Genomic DNA, 18,778 nt, shown 5'->3' with positions numbered 1-18,778 from the left:
GGCCCACTCGGACTAGATGAAGTCTATCAGTATCTCGTACCAGAGCAGTACAAGCAAGAGTTGAAGAGTGTGGGTGTAATGGGTGGGATTAGTATGGGTGTAGGTGCATCCTCGGAACCTCGTGGCAAGAGCTTATGTCTTTTTTTTTGTTTTTTGCTTGTAGTACCATCCTGACACTGACGCCCCGGCCTTTTTCGTCCACCCATGCAACACCGCGGATGCCATGGTGAATATTGCAGATGCACAGAGCGTCACTCCTGGGTCATATCTCCTCATCTGGCTTGGGCTTGTAGGTCATTGCGTGAACCTGCACGTTCCACGCGAGATCTTTGCTTAGAACAGTACCAGCCAATACTTCTTGCATATGCTAGAAACCCGGAGAATAAAAACCACAAAGTTCACGGCACTCTTCGAAAGTACGAATGGGTAGGCTGAGTTGGTATATCAATCCACAGGGTAGCTATTAGAAGAATCAATATTAGTGTTTTATATCATACTAATTATATGGTCACTTAAGCCTTTTTCAGTATCACAGACACATAGAATAATCCAGGAATAGATAACGTATCTACCACTAAGCCATACATAATAGTTGTAGAGTTGGATTTTAGCCATTATTCGGAGACAACAGAAATACTAATGTGTAGTTCCATCCTTACGACTATGGTCGTGAGTCATGTATTCCACATTGCATAGAGGGCGATGGACTAGGTCCTCGAACTCATGTAGTTACGTCAAAGGTGGACATTATCATTTCTATTAAGAGTATTATAGCTAGAAGGTATCTTCACGATAGAGTGAAGACTCGCTGAATCGGATAAAGAAGAAGGATATAGCGACGACGGCGGCGGTGATTATTATATATGAGCTAAATCAGAGAAGGTGATAGGTGCATATAACCTAGTAGGGTTTGAAGACTTGGGCATATCAGAGCCTGATATAGGGTTGTGTTCGGGTCCCTACCGTAGGGCGCTTAGGGGAGGACGCCTGAAACCGGACCGGACGACCAATAGACGGTACTTAAGGGAACGATATAGGGGATATAAGAGAAGAGAAAATGAGAAGTGGAAAGATCATATGAAGTATGAAATTAGGCGGTGTAATATTGAAGAACCTGGTAAGATAAGATCACTTTTTAGACTCGGGAGAGATAAGGTTTTTTTATCTTATATTTATCTGATAATTTTGATGCTGCTAGGATAACCAATGGCTGTATATGATCAAAAGAAAGAAACGAAAATGTACACTACATAGGCTTTAAGAAATATTTCTCATAGGTGCTTTTTTTCTACCTATTCAGTAGGTATGAATCGTAATATTAGTAACGTTAAAACATCCATCACATGCAAAGCGAGGACTTCAATTCTCTCTCGGTCCCCAGCAGGGCCTCCAGGGCTTGTTCATTAGATCACTCCTCATCAGAGGAAGCCTCCATTGGCACATCGCTATCTTCGTCCATTGGGGCCTCTTCATTGTCACTTTCCTCTTCGCGCGCTCGCTTCAATCCTTGTGATACTCCATTGGCACCGGTCGTGGGTCGTGCAGGGAGGGCACTCGGAGGAGCACCGAAGATAGACTTTTGGAGGGAGGTCGTGGTTGGGGCTGGCACACTTTCAACTGGCGCAGCGAAAGTGCCGCGAAGTTTGGAAATGATATTTGAGGGTCCCTTGGCGTACACGATTTTCTAGACATTCATTGATTGAGTGGGTTTGCGACGATAGATGGGTATTAAAACATACCATCTGTTTTCCGAAAAATTCGAATCCTTGTAAAGCTCGCAGTGCCTGTGTACTGGCTTGGACATCCTTGAACACGACGTGGGCCTGGCCTCGCATTTCGCTGGTCTTCATGACCACGACGTCGAGAACGGTACCGTATGTGGAAAACAGGCAATAGAGTGCGGTTTGGAGATCATGTTTGGTAATTCTCTTGTCGGGCAATTGTGTGCAGTAGAGTCTAGAAGTTGTTAGTACCAATGCGCTACAGTCACCGGTGCTTAGAAGGATAAGCTCACGTCTGGTTGGGAGGGCCGGTAGCGATGGCCTTAGTATCAGAGCCTCCGCGGGCGGGCAACGATTTTGAAGCCATTTCTCAGTAAATTCCGAAAAGGCTGTCGTCTGATTGAAAGAGTAAAAGGGACAGCGTGTGGAGAAATGAAGCTCAATCGCGCGCTATGTCTGTCCATGGCAACTCACATAAAAGTAGCTTTGGGTCATGTGATGTATTTTCTGACTAAGCACTACCGTCACCCCGGGGCCAGCTCCCCTCCTGGTCCCGCAACTACAACAACTAAGTACACAGCACGACGGTAGAGAGATCCTCCTGTCGTAATTATTTCCAATATGGCCACTCCTCAGGTTCACCATCTATTCCATGCACCAATTGCAGACCACTCGTTCTCATCCGACAAGAAGACGCTTGCTGTCGCTCGGGAGAACAATGTGGAGCTGTACCAACAATCAGGCAACAAGTTTGCGCTGAGCGATGAGCTCAAGGGCCACGAGAAGACCGTCACTAGTGTGGATATTGCTCCCAACAGTGGCCGAATTGTCACTTGCTCGCAGGGTATGTTTTGGCAAAGCTCCTTTTACTACACCCTATGCAATACCTAACGGGTGTTGGATCTATAGATCGCAATGCCTACGTTTGGGAGAAGACCGCCACCGGATGGAAACCTACTTTGGTTCTTCTCCGAATCAACCGTGCCGCAACATTTGTGCGCTGGTCTCCATCGGAGCAGAAGTTCGCCGTCGGCTCCGGCGCCCGAGTGATTGCAGTTTGCTACTTCGAGGAGGAGAACGACTGGTGGATCTCGAAGCATATCAAGAAGCCTATTCGCAGCACCATTACAACCCTGGCGTGGCACCCGAACTCCGTCCTGCTGGCAGCCGGATCGACCGATTCTCACGCTCGTGTCTTCTCGAGCTTCATCAAGGGTGTTGATACCCGCCCGGAGCCTAGTGCATGGGGAGAGCGTCTTCCTTTCAACACTATCTGTGGTGAATACCTGAATGACACTGCCGGTTGGATCCAAGGTGTTGCCTTCTCTCCTAGTGGTAACGCGCTCGCCTTCACTGGACACGATAGCAGTGTGACTGTCGTGTACCCCAGCGCTCCGGAGCAGCCCCCGCGGGCGATGTTGAATATTGCTACCCGTTTGCTGCCCCTCAACAGCCTTATCTGGAATGGCGAGACTGAGATCATCGCAGCTGGACATGTAAGTCGTTTTCCTTTTCAGTAATACTACGGCTTGTGCTAACCGTATCCAGGACTGTGAGCCCTTCCGTTTCCGCGGAGATGAGAATGGATGGCAACTTGCCGGTTCTCTGGAGAATAAGGCTGGAGAAGCCCGGGGTGCCCGCGAGGAGTCTGCTTTGAACATGTTCCGACAGATGGATCTTAAGGGCCAGGCCCAGGCGGACACCAAGCTCAAGTCTACCCACCAGAACACTGTGCACACCATCCGGGCCCACGATGAAGCCAACGGAGTTGTGAGCTCCTTCAGCAGTAAGTTTATCATCCTGAAACTTGAGATTGAGAGACTCACATATTTTAGCGAGCGGTGTCGACGGTCGTGTTGTCATTTGGGCCGCCTGATTCTAACTACCTTTTAATGTTGGCCTTTGTCCATGGTCAGAGTCAACATACATATAGTATTGGATAGAATCCTTCGAGTACATTCCAGTCTCTGGTCAGATTGCAAGGTTGCCTTTACTATGTAGTTGTAGATCCATCCATTTCTCCCCCAGGATCGACATAGCTGACCAATGAGGAAATCGATGACATAATTTCAGATTACCCCGGATTCCACCTGGGCAAGTCACATCTCCATATCACACGATCTTATTCTCTTCCTTTAATGTATTTACTTAGGTATATCTTCTCTCCTCCAGCTACCCTCAGTATGTTACACCATGACTAACATTCTATTTCTCTTCCTACTATACATCTATTTCCTAAGCCCCGCAACAGCCCAGAACAAACCCAAACATGTTTCAACCGACCTGTTCAATTCCCTAGAAGAGTTATCCAGACTAGTAGACATATCCTACTGCGTCGGAACAACAGGAGTCTACCAACCCTTCCAATGCCTCAACCACTGCATCGACTTCCCTGATCTAGAACTAATAACCGTAAGCCCATCCCAACCCTCCACACCACCAACTAACCATATTTAGACCTGGAACACCGGCCCCCTCCTCTCAGACTCATGCGGCTACATAGCCCTCTCCCACCTCACAAACCGCATTATCCTCTCCTTCCGCGGTACCTACTCAATAACAAACACAATAATAGACCTATCCATCTATCCCCAATCTTACACACCTTACAGCCCAACCTGCAAAAACTGCACCGTACACGCAGGCTTCCTACGCTCATGGCTCCATACAAAACCAAAAGTCATCCCCCTCCTCTCTACTCTACGCACTAAATACCCAAACTACACTATAACGCTAGTGGGCCATTCCCTCGGCGGCGCGGTCGCCGCACTCGCAGGACTAGAGATGCGTTTGGCGGGGTGGGATGTAAATGTTACGACATTCGGGGAGCCGATGATTGGGAACGCGGCGTTTGCGGCATTTATGGATGAGCAGTTCGACGACGGTTTTCGGCGTGTCACGCATGTCGGGGATCCGGTTCCTTTGTTGCCGCTTGCTGAGTGGGGGTATAGACCTCATTCTGGGGAGATTTTTATTTCGAGGGTTGGACTGCCGCCACGCGTTGAGGATGTGGTGCATTGTGATGGGGTGGATGATCCGGGGTGTATTGCGGGGAGGGAGGGGGTTTTGGGTGAGTTGCAGGATTTGAATGTGCCTGCTGGTCCTGATTCTGGGGATGGATGTCAGCCGAATGGTGGTGATGAAGACGTATCTGGGGAGCAGGCGGTCTTGGGACGTCCTGATGTTAGTTGTGAGGATAGATTCTCGCGGTGGGATTGGTCTATACCGGCGAGGTATCGGCTTTGGGAACTGTTTTATGCTCATCGGGATTATTTTTGGAGGATTGGTCTTTGTGTTCCTGGGGGAGACCCAACTGGATAGAATATATGATAGCGTTTGGTTTTAGATAGGATACCCCCTTTGCTTTAGAAATGACCTTTAAGCTGATATCTATCCCATTTCTAAGATTGTTACTTAAAGTAATAATATAAGCAAGTTAGAACGGTATAGTTGTCATATCATGAACAAGACATGCCAGCAAATATAACATATGCAAACACGCCAAAGCGAAATCAAAAACCAACAATAACAATGCTGTGCAAAAAAGCAAAGATCCGGGAATACAAGTATATGAGACCCCGTCATCACCTCCCCTGATCCAAACATGGCACAATAACTGGTCCAAATTTGACCACATTCCCAAGTGCTCCATCACCCTGAACCATAAAGTCCGCCGCGAGACTCAATTTACTAACACCGGCCGACATACCGTAAGAAGCATTAACTGCCTCAGGGTCATATGCCACGATAGCGACGTAGTTCCTTCGCGCCATGAGCTTTCGATACTCACGAGCCTGGCCGTTGACATCTGTCTGGAAGATCTCCATCATATCTTCCTTAGTATCGCTCACCTGGGCGGAGGATCTGTGGCCGTTGGCGGGGACGTAGAGGGGTTTACTGTGGCTGTGTAGGAGCTTGATGATGTATGAGGGAGGCGGGGTGTTGACGACGGAGGAGGCGATGAGTTGGTACATTGTCTTGTGGTCTGAAGGGCTTGAGGGGTCGTGGACGAGACCAGCGCCGCAGACATTGACGGCGCCGGAGAGGAAGGTCATTCGGATTGATTTTTGGTGGGCGATGCCTTGGAGTGTGCGGATGAGATATGTGCGTTCGAGATCCTGGTTTGGGTTAGTATATATAAATGGGTATGGGGAGAGGGGAACGAACCTTCGACTCGTGTGTCCATTGATCGCGTAGCTCGTCCATAGAGCTGAATTCACCAAATGGACTTAGTATACCGCCCATTAGTCCTGATTTTCCGACGGCTCGCTTCACTGAGTCGAAGCCTGAGCCGACAAAGTCTTTCGCGCCGACGACTCCGGCTACTGAGCTGGTTACTTTGCCTAGCACGTTGTATGCGCCAGTCACGGCTCGCTTTCCGGTTGCGACGGTCTGCACAATATGTTCTGCTGTTTCTAGACGGGGGTAGATGAGTGGCACGGCGACCATCCAGAGACAGTGTTGCACACTGGGTGGTAGCATTGCAATCTTTGGGAAGAGACCCTGGTAGGTTGGACCGGCCATGACTTGGTGAGGGTTTCGTTCTGAGCGACAATCTGGACCGACGACGACGACACCGGGACCTAGGTATTTAACGAAGTGCCAGCCTGTGCCGGTGATAGTGAAGAGGTCCATATCGTTGCTGACGTTTCGGAGGATGTCGAGGGTTGTGTGATGCTGGAAGAGGAGGTACATTTCGATTCCAATGCGGCCTATGTTCTTGAACATGTTTGAGAACTGCATGTGCTCGGGATATGAGCCGAATCCGTCGAAGCTGTGGATATGTCAGTGTGTTGTTAATTGACTGTTGTTATGAACGACTCACATGTCATGATCATCAATCTGGCAGACATAAGGAATCTGCGCAAATGACTCCCTTATATGGGGTTGATCGAAATGGCTAGTGTAGTAGTGGAAGTATGCATATGAAACATCCTGCTCGTTCGCCGCTGTCCAAGGAGCGTTCTTTCTTGCTTCCTTTCCGCTGATAGTTAACCACTGCTTGAGAGACGGAATCTCTTTCCACATGCGATCCGCATAGATCTGACCACCAAGACATAACTGGGCGTGGAAGCCACCAATCTCATTGTGTTTTTGCATGATATCTTTCCACATATAGCCAACACCACCCACACGAGCCCGCTCACTAGCGTTGACATTAAGTGAGAAGTCATTTCCAGAGGTAGCAATAAAGCGCCAGTTTGTCTCGTGTCGACCAGCGACGAGGAACTCGTAACGAGTACAGCCAAGGTGTGAGGTGATGGCGTAGGTCCATTTTGCAGGACCCGCATCATCCATCTGTAGGTCAATCTCATACTTGTAGAAAGTCCAGCGTTGATGGGCGGCAATGTTGACTGCCTTCAATTGTCTCGGGTTTGGGGACAGGTCCAGACTCTGGTGCATGTGGATTGTGGGTGGCTGGGCGGCATCTGTCACAAGCAGGATAGATCCCAACCAGACTCCACGCTCGAGATCCATGTTGGTGTAACGCAGATAAGGACCAAAGTAGACACCGTTGGTCGGAACGTTCTTGTACAGATCCATGCCAGTACTCGGGGGAGGCCCAGAGAATCCAGTCACTATGGGAGACTGTAGGCTTTCAAAACCAGGGGTCAAAGGCACACCCGGCGATGCGAGAGGCTTGCCGAAAGCCGAGAGACCCGGTGAAGCTAGTGGGTGGGCGCTATACACACTTGCCACTGGGGACAACGGTGTGTCGTTGAGGTTAAGCGGCGTAGGTCCTTTCGGGAACTCCCACTGAGTTGATTGTGTGGGCAAGTGGATGTAGTAATATTGTCCTGAGCTTGGATCCATGTGCGCAATCCACCCCTCCGGAAGAGGTGGTGGAGAAGCCGGACCTGCGCTAGAGGGGCCTGGAGAAGTCACCTGGACTGTCTGGTGATGGAAACCGGACAAGTCATTAGCGACAGACGTCTGCGGGGATTGTCCTGTTTGCTGCTGCTGCCTCTGGTCATTCCGGAATGCGGGGTGGTCCTGCGGGGAGGCTGTCTGTGCAGGTGAATGTGCTTTTACAGCAGAATTGGGTTGACTAGCCAAGGCAGGGTGCATCATTGCGGCTCCAGCTGCAGCAGTAGCTGCTGGTGCTGGTGCTGCCGCTGCCGCTCCGCTGTGCTTTTCATTTGGATATCCATTGGAAGCAGATGGACCAGACACGCTCGAGTAGGCAGGAGGAGGAGAGGAGCTGAGGCGCAACCGGTCCATGTCTTGTTCCAGGGCGTTAGGGGCAACTCTTCCTGGCTGTTCTTGCTGCTGTAGCCCAGCTGCAGGGTGCATTTGGGATGGGGATCCACTGTACTGGCCAGGATGAGACTGAGGTGGCGGGCTGCTGTATTGACCCGGATGGGCCTGGGGTGGCGGGGTATTATACTGACCCGGATGAGCCTGGGGCGCCGGGCTGCTGTATTGACCCGGATGAACCTGGGGAGGCGGACTACCATATTGACCAGGATGCACAGCAGCTGGCTGATTATCCGTAACGACCTCATCACCCTGATAAACCGTCGGAGGGCCATGAGGCTGCGAACCAGGTTGCTCAGTCGGTGTCCACGGACGCTGCTGCTGCTGGAAAACCGGCTGGTGTCCAGAATACTGTTCCGCTCTCCTCTGCGCAGCCACGTTATGCGACTGGATACCCTGAAGGGTCCCGGTACCAGCGATACCGGCAGCGGCATAGCGGGCCTCGATATCGGAGGCGGGGCTCTGGCCTGGCCCAACGACTGGTGTCTCCGGGGGCGGGGGCGAGCCACGCTGTGCGCGCGTTGTCGAAGTGGAACTGATGCGATTGAGCGGGCCTTGTGGGGCTTGTAGACTTGACGGGGGACGGGCAGCAGAGGTTGAGCTTTGGCGTTGAGGGGGCGGGTAGTATTGTTGACGATAATCATATTGACTTGTATTTGCTGGTGGCTCTGGTGGGCCTGGTGGTTGACTTGCCGGCGGTCGAGGATACTGTCTGGCCGCTATAGCTTCGCGATCTGGCGCATCGTAGCTAGGAGATTCGGGAAGCGGTTTAGGGGCAGCACCTCTTCTTTCAGCCAGTGTTGCGACTCGGGGCTCGCGGCCGTCCCGCGGCCGTAGCGCTGTTGGGTATTCATTTGGACTCACGGAGCCGGAGCCAGGACCAGCTGGCGGAGACCCATATCTAATATTGTCGTGATAGCGGTCATTGGAACTTGAGGTGCGCATTTGCGGACGTTGACGGTCATCCGGGTATGGGAGCGGGGCGTTTGGTGGGGGGCTGGAGCCCGCGGCCGATGCTGGGGATGATGAGTCCCGTTTGTTGATACGTAGAGGGCCGATAGTGGGTGATTCTTGTCTGGGGCCGAGAAAAAGCTCCTCGGGATGGAGGGCACGGCTACTACCAGCACTCATCCTTGAGAAATTGCGGCTGGAAGCTGCAGAAGACAGAATTCAGCCACAGAAATACGTGTACTCCCGGGTGATAAGCGCAAAAGTTGGAACAGAGGGGTAGATGCGGGGAGAGAAGTATTTCATCTATTCATAGAAATTGTCCGAGAGAGAGAAAAAAAAAGGAAGATCAGGAGACTTGTAGCCGCCAAGTAGGCGAAGCGCCGACCCCGCAGGTGATGAGATATCACAGTTGCCTTGGCCTAGATTAGTTAGTTACTTAGCTGTAGTCCACTACATGCCAAGTGATATTAGAATCCAAGATATAAATAGACAGAAAATTACATGGGTCGGCCCGAATAGTTTCCATGGGTTATTCATTTCTATACATATTCCATCAATCATGATATGCCCATCACATCAACGCCAATGCTCAAAATCAAAATCCGAAATTAACCATTTGAAGTCCTTCCTGAGCCATTAAGTCCGACCAATCAATATCATATGTATGACCCACCCTGAGTCGTTCTAATTGTCGCTCATAGACAATCTGCAGGATAGCACGAGTTGTGGCTGCATTGCGTCCCATGCCATCTTCCTCATCTTCCATGCTAGCCATTAATTCCATCGCCATCATCTTCAATCCACTAGCCGATGCCGTAGCACCTGCTAGGAATAAGGGGAAAACTATGAAGTGTCGATCGGCTCGACGAGTATGTGTCGTTTGCTCAGCTAGACGCAGGATCTCTGTTGCGTGGTGATCAATCTCTCTGTCGGGTGGGAATTCCGATTCCATACGCTGTCCAGGCCACATGCTGCTGTAGGAGAAGAGTTGACAAACATGGTACAGGGTAGCGGACTAGAAGAAGTTAGTTTTTAGTTTTTCTTTTTAAATGAGTGGGGAAAAAACTGACCTGCTGCATGATCTCCCGAGACCGCCGCGGGAGGTTATCCTGATGTTGATGCAGGAAGGCAACATCGGGAGATTCCCACAGTCTCCCGAAAGCCTGACGCAGATCGCTTACTTCCTGTGATCTCGGGTCGAACTCTGCAAAGGGCAGAGTCTGTTTATCGTGACGAAGCTTAGCAGCCAAGAAGCCCAGTTGCGCGGCCAGTCGGAATGTATCGTGGTACAGGCGCATAATCACCGGTAAACTCTCATGCTCGTCGGAGTAAATCAAACTGTAGCCCTCTGGGGCAGAAGGATAGAGAAGACATTCAGAGCCAGGGAGCATCTGCTGCTCGATGACCTTTGCTACAAACTCTCCCGTGCCTGCTCCGCTGAACAGGGCGTACAAGTCAATGTGGCACACCCACCAGAGGATAAATGGGTGTGGTTCGTGGCCATACTTCTCCCGTCGAAGACAGGCGATATGAAGGAGATTAGAGATATGGTGAGACCAGAGGTTTGAACCGTGTGGCTCGGCAGCTGCAATCTAAGGGATTATAAGTATATAGAGGAATTGCAATAACCAGTAGTCTCTTACCTCATAGATCAAAAGCAGGAAGTGAGTAAGGAATAGTCCATCGGAAACAAGATCATCGTTGTTCCGTATGCTGACCTGGAGGGAGGGAAAAGCTTGATAATAATATTGTAGCGCATCGATATTGTGACCTGTGCCGCTGTGCGAGAGACTAAGGGCCGATACAGCCATCATAGCGTGAGAAAGCTGTGATTCTTATTAGCGCGAACATATGAACTACAGAATGGATTACCCACAGGAGGAAAACGAGCAGCTTCCTGCTCTAGGAAGCCCATGCTGAGAGTCGTAAAGTGACTATGACTATCCGATCCAGACGAATCATCCAGCCTATGGTCATGAGGGAACAATTGCCTCCATACGACATGACGGAAATGGGCAAAGACGGTAGAATCCTGAGTTTGCTGGTCAAGACGTGGTAGCAGAGTCATCTCCTCTACCTTCACATTCGGCGAAGGAAGAGAAGTGAACTTTGGCGAGAGAGACAAATTGCAGAAAGGATCGGAGATCTCCGATGTTGGAGAGATCCTGATCTTCCCACTAGACGGCGAGCGACGAGTCGCATCTTCAAAAGTCTTCAAAATCACCACATTGGGATCTTCTTCCACACTGCAGTCGGGCTTGGCCGTGATTGTGGGACTATTGGTCGCACTCCTACACTCGCTAGGATTTGATTTAGGTTTCTCAATTGTATCGTCTGCATATTCCGGCAGAGAGGAGAAACTGTCTGGTGTCATCACGACATGGTACGTGCCTGGACTAAACGCTTCTGCTTTCCTTTCTCGCTCTTCATCCGAAGTGAGCATGGAAAAGGGCGGAAGTGAATCCCCGAGAGAGAAATAATCGGTCCTCTCATCACTGGAACCCGGGGAGGTAACTACGCTAGTTAGTACTAAAAAAAAAGAAGAAAACCTTCAGAAAAGAAGGTGCTTACGATCCCAAACGACATGGCCGTTGGTCTTCACATCGGCCATACGGCCCATGATACGAGGGGTATCATCACGAAAAGCCAAACGTGGACGATAATCGCAAGTATGGCCTAGACGAGTACATTGCTGTAAAGAATAAGTAAAGTGGAAATTAGAAGCGAGAAGAATGCATACATTACATTGCGGGTGTCCTTCATCACATTTGACTAGAGAATGTCAGCCACGAAATTACAAACAAATTATTCAACTCACTTACCCTTTCGACTCTGAAAAAGAAAAGAAAAAAAAAACAATTAATCAACTGTTTTTTTGGGGGAGGGAAAAGACTAGAAACTCACTCGGCATGTCCTAGAACGAATAAGCTTGGGTTGTTCAGGGGTATAGAGACGATCACTTACCAACACCCGGTACGAGATCGCGGAGGCAAGCGGATGCGCGGTGGAGCGATGGTCTTTTCGGACTTGGCAAAGGCGTCAAAAAGATCTTCCTTTGGAGCGATGATGGGTAACCGTAGAGGAGGTTTTCCAGAGGCTTTGCTCCGTCTGTTTTGCATGATCAGACTGGTTACCGTCATCAGGCTGTATGGATCAGTGCTGTACGGGGATGGGCTGAATTGGAACACTTACTGGGGTATATTAAAAAGGGTTCAGGGACCAAAAGCTAAAGTATGGGGGAAGGTGTGTATTATAAAAGAGGATATTATAAGAGAGAGAGAGAAAAATGGTGGGGAAAAAGGGAGGGAAAAGGATATCAAAAATGTAGGAGGTTCATAGGTTTTGAACGGGTGGCGGGAATTAGGGAAAAGGATAAAAATATAAAAATAATAAAAAAAAATTAAGAAATTATAAGAAATTATAAGAAATATAAAATAGTTATTTTCATTCTATTTTCATTCTATAAATTATTCTAAGGGGAAAAAGCGAGGGGAGAAAAAAAAAAGACCGAAAGTACCCTAAAACAAGGAAAACAAGGAAAAAAAAGAGGGAAAAAGAGGGAAAAGATGAAAAACCTCAAATGGCATGCAGATGCCAACCATGTGGAAGTTACTATTATTACACAAGGGTTAGGTCCGGGCTAAGGGGAATTATAGCAAAACCTCGGGACTTCAAGGACTTCAGGGGGTTTCCCCTACCGGAGCCGAAGAATGAGGAAAGGGAGAATTATAAGTCTCGATCGGCCGGGACCCCGGTCTGGAATCATAAAAATCTAAGAGATCACACTTCAGATCTATTTGGGACTCTCCGCATTCCAAACGGACTTGGCCGAGTCTTAAGCGAGTGGCGTTTTCAAGGTACTTCAACTATTTCTCTTGGACTGACTTCCTATTGGTATAGCTTCAAGGCGTATCTCAATATATCATAAATAACCTTGAAAATAAACTGTAGATAAAAAAGAAACCACGTGGGATGCTTAATTAGGCAAGGCTAAGGCCTCATCCAGTAGACTTTGTACTGGTCCAGATCGTTCACTGGCTCTCCATTCACGAACTCGCAGAATAAGCGTGTCAGGCACAGCCGCTTGGGCAGGACTCAATTTCAGGTACGCCAAAATGGCCTCTGCACGACCCTTGCGGATAGCCTCCACAGACCCTTCCACTTCACCTGTGAGAGTCTTGTCTGCCAAAATAGTCAAGGGCACGGCGATTTTTTCATCCGAGATCCACTGATCCACTCGCGTAAAGAAAGCTCGGAGCTCATCGTAGCCCGTGCTGACGACCTGTCGTCCACCAAGCTGGAGAACTTGAGCCAGCGGATCGGTCACCTGTTCCACGTATTTTCCCAGTGCTATGGTTAGTGTTAGCAAGGAATGACGCTAGGGGTTTCTCACAGGGTTTTTCGCTTTTTTAGGAGATTTGAGGGGATTTTCGGTGACTGACCTTCCCCCGAATCAGCGGTGGGGTTGAAACATTGCAGGAGACATTGTACACACGCCGTAAGGGTGTCATCTTGGGTCGAGCCGCGCCCATTCCTGGAGTCTATCTCCATCTGGTCTTGGTCTTGCTCCCTCATTTCTTCAATCACCCCAGGAATAATCTTTAATGCATCCGGCATGAAATTAAGATCCTTGCGTGCCTGTGCAATCTCGCCCATTGCTCGCAGTCCATGCGGCCGGTAGAGTACATTCGCCCGCTTGGCTTCGCGAACCGTAATAGTCTGACATGCGTTAGCATCAATTGCATAGTTTAAACCCTTTCTTTTTCCCCAAAAAAACTTGGAAGTGGCGACATGTCAGCCCATACCTTCAGCTTACTCAACTCCTCGTTGGCCTGCCACAACTTTTGGGCTTGCACGCTAAATTTCACTAGTGCCTTAAGAACCACTTCTTTGCCTTCCCACGTCTTCCCCGCTAGGGCCCGCTCCAATACTGGCCAAATCAATTGAGCTGTCGGGTGGTCAATCTCCGCATCCAGCGATAACACTGCTTGCGCAATTGCCCGTGCAGCTGTGTGCTTGATAGCCCAGCGGGGGGAATCCAGATTATCCGAAACGAGGCCCACAATCTCACGAATGTAAAGTGACACAGCACGCGATCCACCAACGTTATCTTGCCATGTCTTCTCAAATTGCTCTTTCACATGTTCGTCGCCATCATGCTTACACACAAAAACGAACGGCAATGCGCTCGCCGCAAATGCCATGAACCGATCGTTGGACAATTTTGATGCGGAATACAAGATTTCACCGGAGATCACTCGCGGCGTGGCATCCTCGGCCGTCAGGTAGAGGTTTTTGGCATAGTCAAAGGTCTTGAGAACCCGATCGTCCGAAGCGAGTCGCAGCAGATAGCCCATGGATGAGCAGTAGGAGGCACTCACCGTGTCATTTCGATCCACCACGTACTTGGTGAGGATTTGGATAAATCGATCCGCGTATGGGCGGAAGAGCAAGGTCTTCATGCTAAGCAATACCAGCACGCGACTGCAACCCACCTTCGAGGGCAGACCCACGGCCGACCGGAGCACATCTTCGAGTCTCTGTGCCAGTTCATCGAGATTGCTTTCATCCAAGTTGTCAATGAGATACCGCTCAATTACCTCCATCATAGGGGATGTGCGGATGCTGGAGAGACGCATTTTGTCGATCTCTTGACCGGTGAGACCATATTTGTCCGCATTGAGGTGGACATAGTTGACAGCCTGTGGCTCCAGAGAGCTCAGAGCACTCAGGAACTTCTCCAGCATATTGGGAACATGTGGGCGCAGTAAGTTACCAGGGCTCTTCTTAATCATCGAGATAAGAGCGCCAATGGCATATCCTTGCACCTCCTCCACGCTGGAATCCAGCCCCTTATCGCTCAGAAGGAAGGGGATAGCACTTTTGAGTAGAGTACCTGCGCGCTTCTCGGTGCCGCTCGTTTCGAGTGTGCGGATGACCGAATTGGTAATAGTTTGACACAGCTTCAGCGCAGCGGTGCGGACAGATTCCTTGATATCGTCCAATAATTTGAAAGCCTTGCTGTAAATATCATCGAGATACTGGGCGTACTTCTCCGGACGGCGACCTTGGATCAGGTCTGCCACAGCAGCGCAACTTGCTTGCCGAACACGCCATTCTCGACCAGCTAGAATGCTCTTGAGCAGATCCTGCATGATATCATCAAAGTGGGTATCGATGACAACGGTAGGGTCCTTAACTAGCGCTTGCCAGATGGTGTTCATAGATCTTTGCACATTCGGGTTGGGATCGAACCGGTAACGGAAAAGCTTGGGGTAAATCTTAGGGTTCTTCGCCAGATAGCCATCGACGCTAGAATCAGAAAAGATGCTACTGATTCCGAAGCGTCCAAATGCTGCGCGATTTGTCCAAATAGCATTGTTTGAAGCCAGTGACATAAACCGGTAAACCAGAGTGGGGTCACCTGCCTCGGCGGCCAGGTTCATGATATCCTTGTAAGTGTTGACGGACGATCCTTCCCCAGTGGGGAGGGCTCCAGGCTCAAATAGCTGGGTGTCAGCCTCAATCTTACCACCTCCGAGATTGGGACCAGTTGAGGTGAATGACTCAACCAGATCTTGGACAAGGTCGTCTTTCAGGGATTGGTCACCGATCTCATATACAAGGCTGAGTCCATGGGCTCCAGTCTCCTGCACCACTTCGTCCCGGTTTCCAAGGAGGCTGCTGAAAGTAGCCTGGCACTTACGCAGCCGCTCCTGCATCTCCTGCATATGACCACAGTTCTTAACCAGTGACAGCAGCCAGATTGCAGACGCCTTCCGCAGAGATGGCTTGGGCGCAATACAATCCGCAATGACTTTGTCACAGATGACTGTAAACACCGAGCGCGGAACGTCTGAGCGAGGAAATTCTGCATCGATGTCGAAATCTTGGATAAGAGCCAGAGAATCCCACCCAACAGCGACGTTGCTCAAGGCCTCGCCTACAGTGAACTGAACTTCGGGGCTGCGGATTTCATGAAGAGTATAGAGTGAAGTTAGGAAATCGTTGAACAAGGTACTGTCCGAGCCAGATCGGGAGAAGGTCATAGTCAGCAATCCCAAAGATTTGATCGGGATCTGATTCTCGGTTTTGGCGTCACGGGATAGCTTTTCCAGGATCTTTTTCCAGTTATCTTCTGTGATAATATCAAGAGATAGCACACCGGATAGACTTAGCTGTCCAATGGCCTCTTGTGCAGTCCTTTGGAGCAGAGTATCCCGTGAAACATCTAGAATATCAAAGAGAGTCTCAATAAACTGCTTGGTTTGTGCTTCTGGGGCTCTGTTCACTAGACCGCGGTACGCAAGTCGACTCAACAAATACGAGAGCGCCAAAATTGCTCCACGGACTCGCATGACTTCTTGACCTATAGAAGTATTCCACGATTGGATGGTAGCACTCAGTTGAGTAATAAAACTTTTCAGTTGCTCCTCTGAAAAGGCAGGATGCGAAACCAGAATTCCGAATGCCCGCGCAGTAATACCCTGGTTATCTTGGTTGTTGCTGCAAATAGGCTCCATTAAGGATGTCGCACGCGAGACCAAGTGTTGAACAACGTCATTGGGTGCTAGCGAGCAGATTTCCATGAAATGAACACCACATTGCCGCAGACCTTCACGCTCGCCAGTTACGAGGCCTTCAAGAGTGCCAGTCAAAAATGCCAAAACAGAGTCCTTCGCAGATTCTCGAATGTACTTCCTCACGGCTGAACGGGCTTCCACGCTGGTGGAGAGGAGCACTTCTAGCTTATAGTCCCAATCTTGTTCTAGATCTGCAGCAACCCCCGAGGCCAAGAATGCTTCCCAAAGCAATGTATTTCGGAGGAATGAGATGGCAGGCATAAATGAACCTTTGTAAGGACCAGACAGGAGTTGCGAAGCAGACAAAGACTGAACATTCAAGTGTTCCTCTTGCCCTCCCGAACCAAGCAGGAAACGAGTAGCCTCATCGAAGTTTGGGAAATTGAACCAGGATTCGTCCTGAACTGGAGCTGCCGAGGAAGCTGACCATTTCCCGTCCTTGGCGGGATTGAGGAGTCGGTACCAGTAAGGATGGAGACCCTTTTTTCCTTCCTCGACGATTTCTTGTTGTCTTTCTGGGCCTCTTGCAATGGCCATCAAATCGATCCAACGGGCGACAACATCATTAAATGGCAGGAATCGGTTCGCGAAGCGCACTGCGGCGTACTGAACACCTCGCACAGCACGGTAACCGGTGTCTGGATCCATATCGCCAGGCTGCATACTCATCTGACGAACTAGGAATGGACGTAGCTGATCCTGGAAGGTCTTGTCGTGGCTATCTAATGAAGAATTGAGAATACTTCCTAATGCCTGATCGATGCTAACGAATATCTGAGGACTTGAGTCATCCGCACTCAAGGAAGCAAAGAGCCATCGGACCAGGTCGAATTCGAAATTCTCTACAGCATCGGCTTGCGACATAAAGTCGACCTTTGGAACCATGATACCGATACTTTCATAGGCAAGACCTCGGAGACTGAGGTCTGTTGTGGGTAGTTTCTGCCCACTAGCTGCTGGACTGGGCCATCCTTGAGACTGAATGAAATCCCTGAGTCCTGCAATAAGTATGGGCGCGATTTGCTTCAGATCAGATGGTGCACCCATACGGACCACCCAAGTAGTAAATGTAAAAATTTGGGTCCTCAGTTTCGACGCTTGCAACCCCTGGGAGGACCTAGCAGAATCTGATAAGAGCCCATCTTCGATGAGCCTCAATATTCGCTGGGGGTCTGCGGTGGCTCTGATGGACTTCCCCAGAAAGACAAGAATCTTCACTTGAAGTGGGGGGCGCGCGGGAGGAGCACCATTGGGCGCATTAGGTGAAACAGTACCGAAATACAGATCATACAACTCCTGAACAACATCGGGATTTTCAATATCCGCAGTAAATCGCTTGAGGGTCTCATCTCCCAGATCCGCAAGACGGGAGTTGGCATCAGCAGAAGCGATTAGTGAAGGCAAGAATCTTTGTGAATCATTAAAAGCACCGCTTCCGATGAATCGAAGGGCGGTGACCTTTGTCTCGGTCAGATTCAAGCCACCATCGGTAGAAGGGTTCCATGTCTCGTTTGCGGGGGCGCCCTTGTTCAAGAAGTTATATTCGTCTGGAGATAGACCAGGGCATGTTGAAGTTTCCCTGGGGCCAGGGGTAAGAAGTAACAATTTCGCTAGCCAAAAGGACAAGAATTGGGCATCTTCGTCTGATAGACCGAGTCGGGCTTTCAGGGCCTGATCTTCTTCACTTCCTCTGGCTGGCAGCTTTAGAAGTGGCAATAGACGCACAACCAGATTAAATACGATAGCACCTTGAGTGGGTGACGTCCCGATCTTCGAGATGCCCTGGAGCAAGGGTATTAGGATTTCGACTCTGGCTGCAGACCCAAGGCGATCAATACCTTGCTGAGCATAGATGAGGTCAAAATGCCTGATCAATTGAGATTTTTGCTCCTTGAACTGCTTCAACAGTGCTGCCACGGGCAGCTGAATAGAGGGGGCTTTGATTCGGGTGTTGACATGCTGGCAGACTGAGATGATTTTGTTGCGCACCTCCACGCTATCTGACCCAAGCTTCAACAACAAGGGAGGAAGATATGTTCCAAGTAGTGACTGCAGTTTCTCATCTGTATCTGCCATGGCAATTCTGAATTCCACCTTGCCTATCAGACTCAACTCGCGAGCCTCAGGACTCTGTGAGTCCGCCATGATGAAAGTGTTTTGCAGGGTGATTCTAACAGAGCATCAATTTAACAGAAAAAGAAAAACACGAAGATGACCAGATTTATACAGTATAGATGGTATAGGCAACTGCACTCACGTCATCGC

At 49.7% G+C, this 18,778-nt stretch overlaps 4 protein-coding genes across 4 annotated transcripts; 1 reads left to right on the top strand and 3 right to left on the bottom strand.

Annotated features, from left to right (window-relative positions):
• Positions 1-1,408: 1,408 nt before the first annotated feature.
• Positions 1,409-2,088, bottom strand: PGRI_042840 (U2 snRNP complex subunit MSL1; the record flags this gene model as incomplete). The annotated part of the gene is made up of 3 exons (XM_040791997.1): positions 1,409-1,684; positions 1,740-1,956; positions 2,015-2,088. 3 exons carry the CDS (start codon positions 2,086-2,088, stop codon positions 1,409-1,411), a joined length of 567 nt encoding a protein of 188 aa, XP_040643907.1.
• Positions 2,089-2,342: 254 nt separating this feature from the next.
• PGRI_042830 (Lipase, class 3) lies at positions 2,343-5,042 on the top strand (the record flags this gene model as incomplete). Its single annotated transcript, XM_040791996.1, has 6 exons — positions 2,343-2,565; positions 2,631-3,217; positions 3,270-3,507; positions 4,069-4,133; positions 4,179-4,266; positions 4,459-5,042. The coding sequence occupies 6 exons, from the start codon at positions 2,343-2,345 to the stop codon at positions 5,040-5,042; spliced, it is 1,785 nt and encodes a 594-aa protein (XP_040643906.1).
• Positions 5,043-5,305: 263 nt separating this feature from the next.
• Positions 5,306-12,070, bottom strand: PGRI_042820 (WW domain protein; the record flags this gene model as incomplete). Its single annotated transcript, XM_040791995.1, has 12 exons — positions 5,306-5,839; positions 5,889-6,495; positions 6,547-9,133; positions 9,286-9,349; positions 9,604-9,945; positions 10,001-10,522; positions 10,574-10,756; positions 10,807-11,444; positions 11,502-11,622; positions 11,676-11,702; positions 11,835-11,844; positions 11,895-12,070. The coding sequence occupies 12 exons, from the start codon at positions 12,068-12,070 to the stop codon at positions 5,306-5,308; spliced, it is 5,811 nt and encodes a 1,936-aa protein (XP_040643905.1).
• Positions 12,071-12,906: 836 nt separating this feature from the next.
• On the bottom strand, positions 12,907-18,658 carry PGRI_042810 (ECM29 family proteasome component; the record flags this gene model as incomplete). The annotated part of the gene is made up of 3 exons (XM_040791994.1): positions 12,907-13,280; positions 13,373-13,649; positions 13,736-18,658. The coding sequence occupies 3 exons, from the start codon at positions 18,656-18,658 to the stop codon at positions 12,907-12,909; spliced, it is 5,574 nt and encodes a 1,857-aa protein (XP_040643904.1).
• Positions 18,659-18,778: the final 120 nt, after the last annotated feature.

This window comes from Penicillium griseofulvum, assembly GCF_001561935.1.
Source record: "Penicillium griseofulvum strain PG3 chromosome Unknown contig_89, whole genome shotgun sequence".
Lineage (NCBI taxonomy): Eukaryota > Fungi > Ascomycota > Eurotiomycetes > Eurotiales > Aspergillaceae > Penicillium > Penicillium griseofulvum.
The sequence above is the reverse complement of the archived record's forward strand: the minus strand, read 5'-3'. Positions and strand labels throughout refer to the sequence as shown.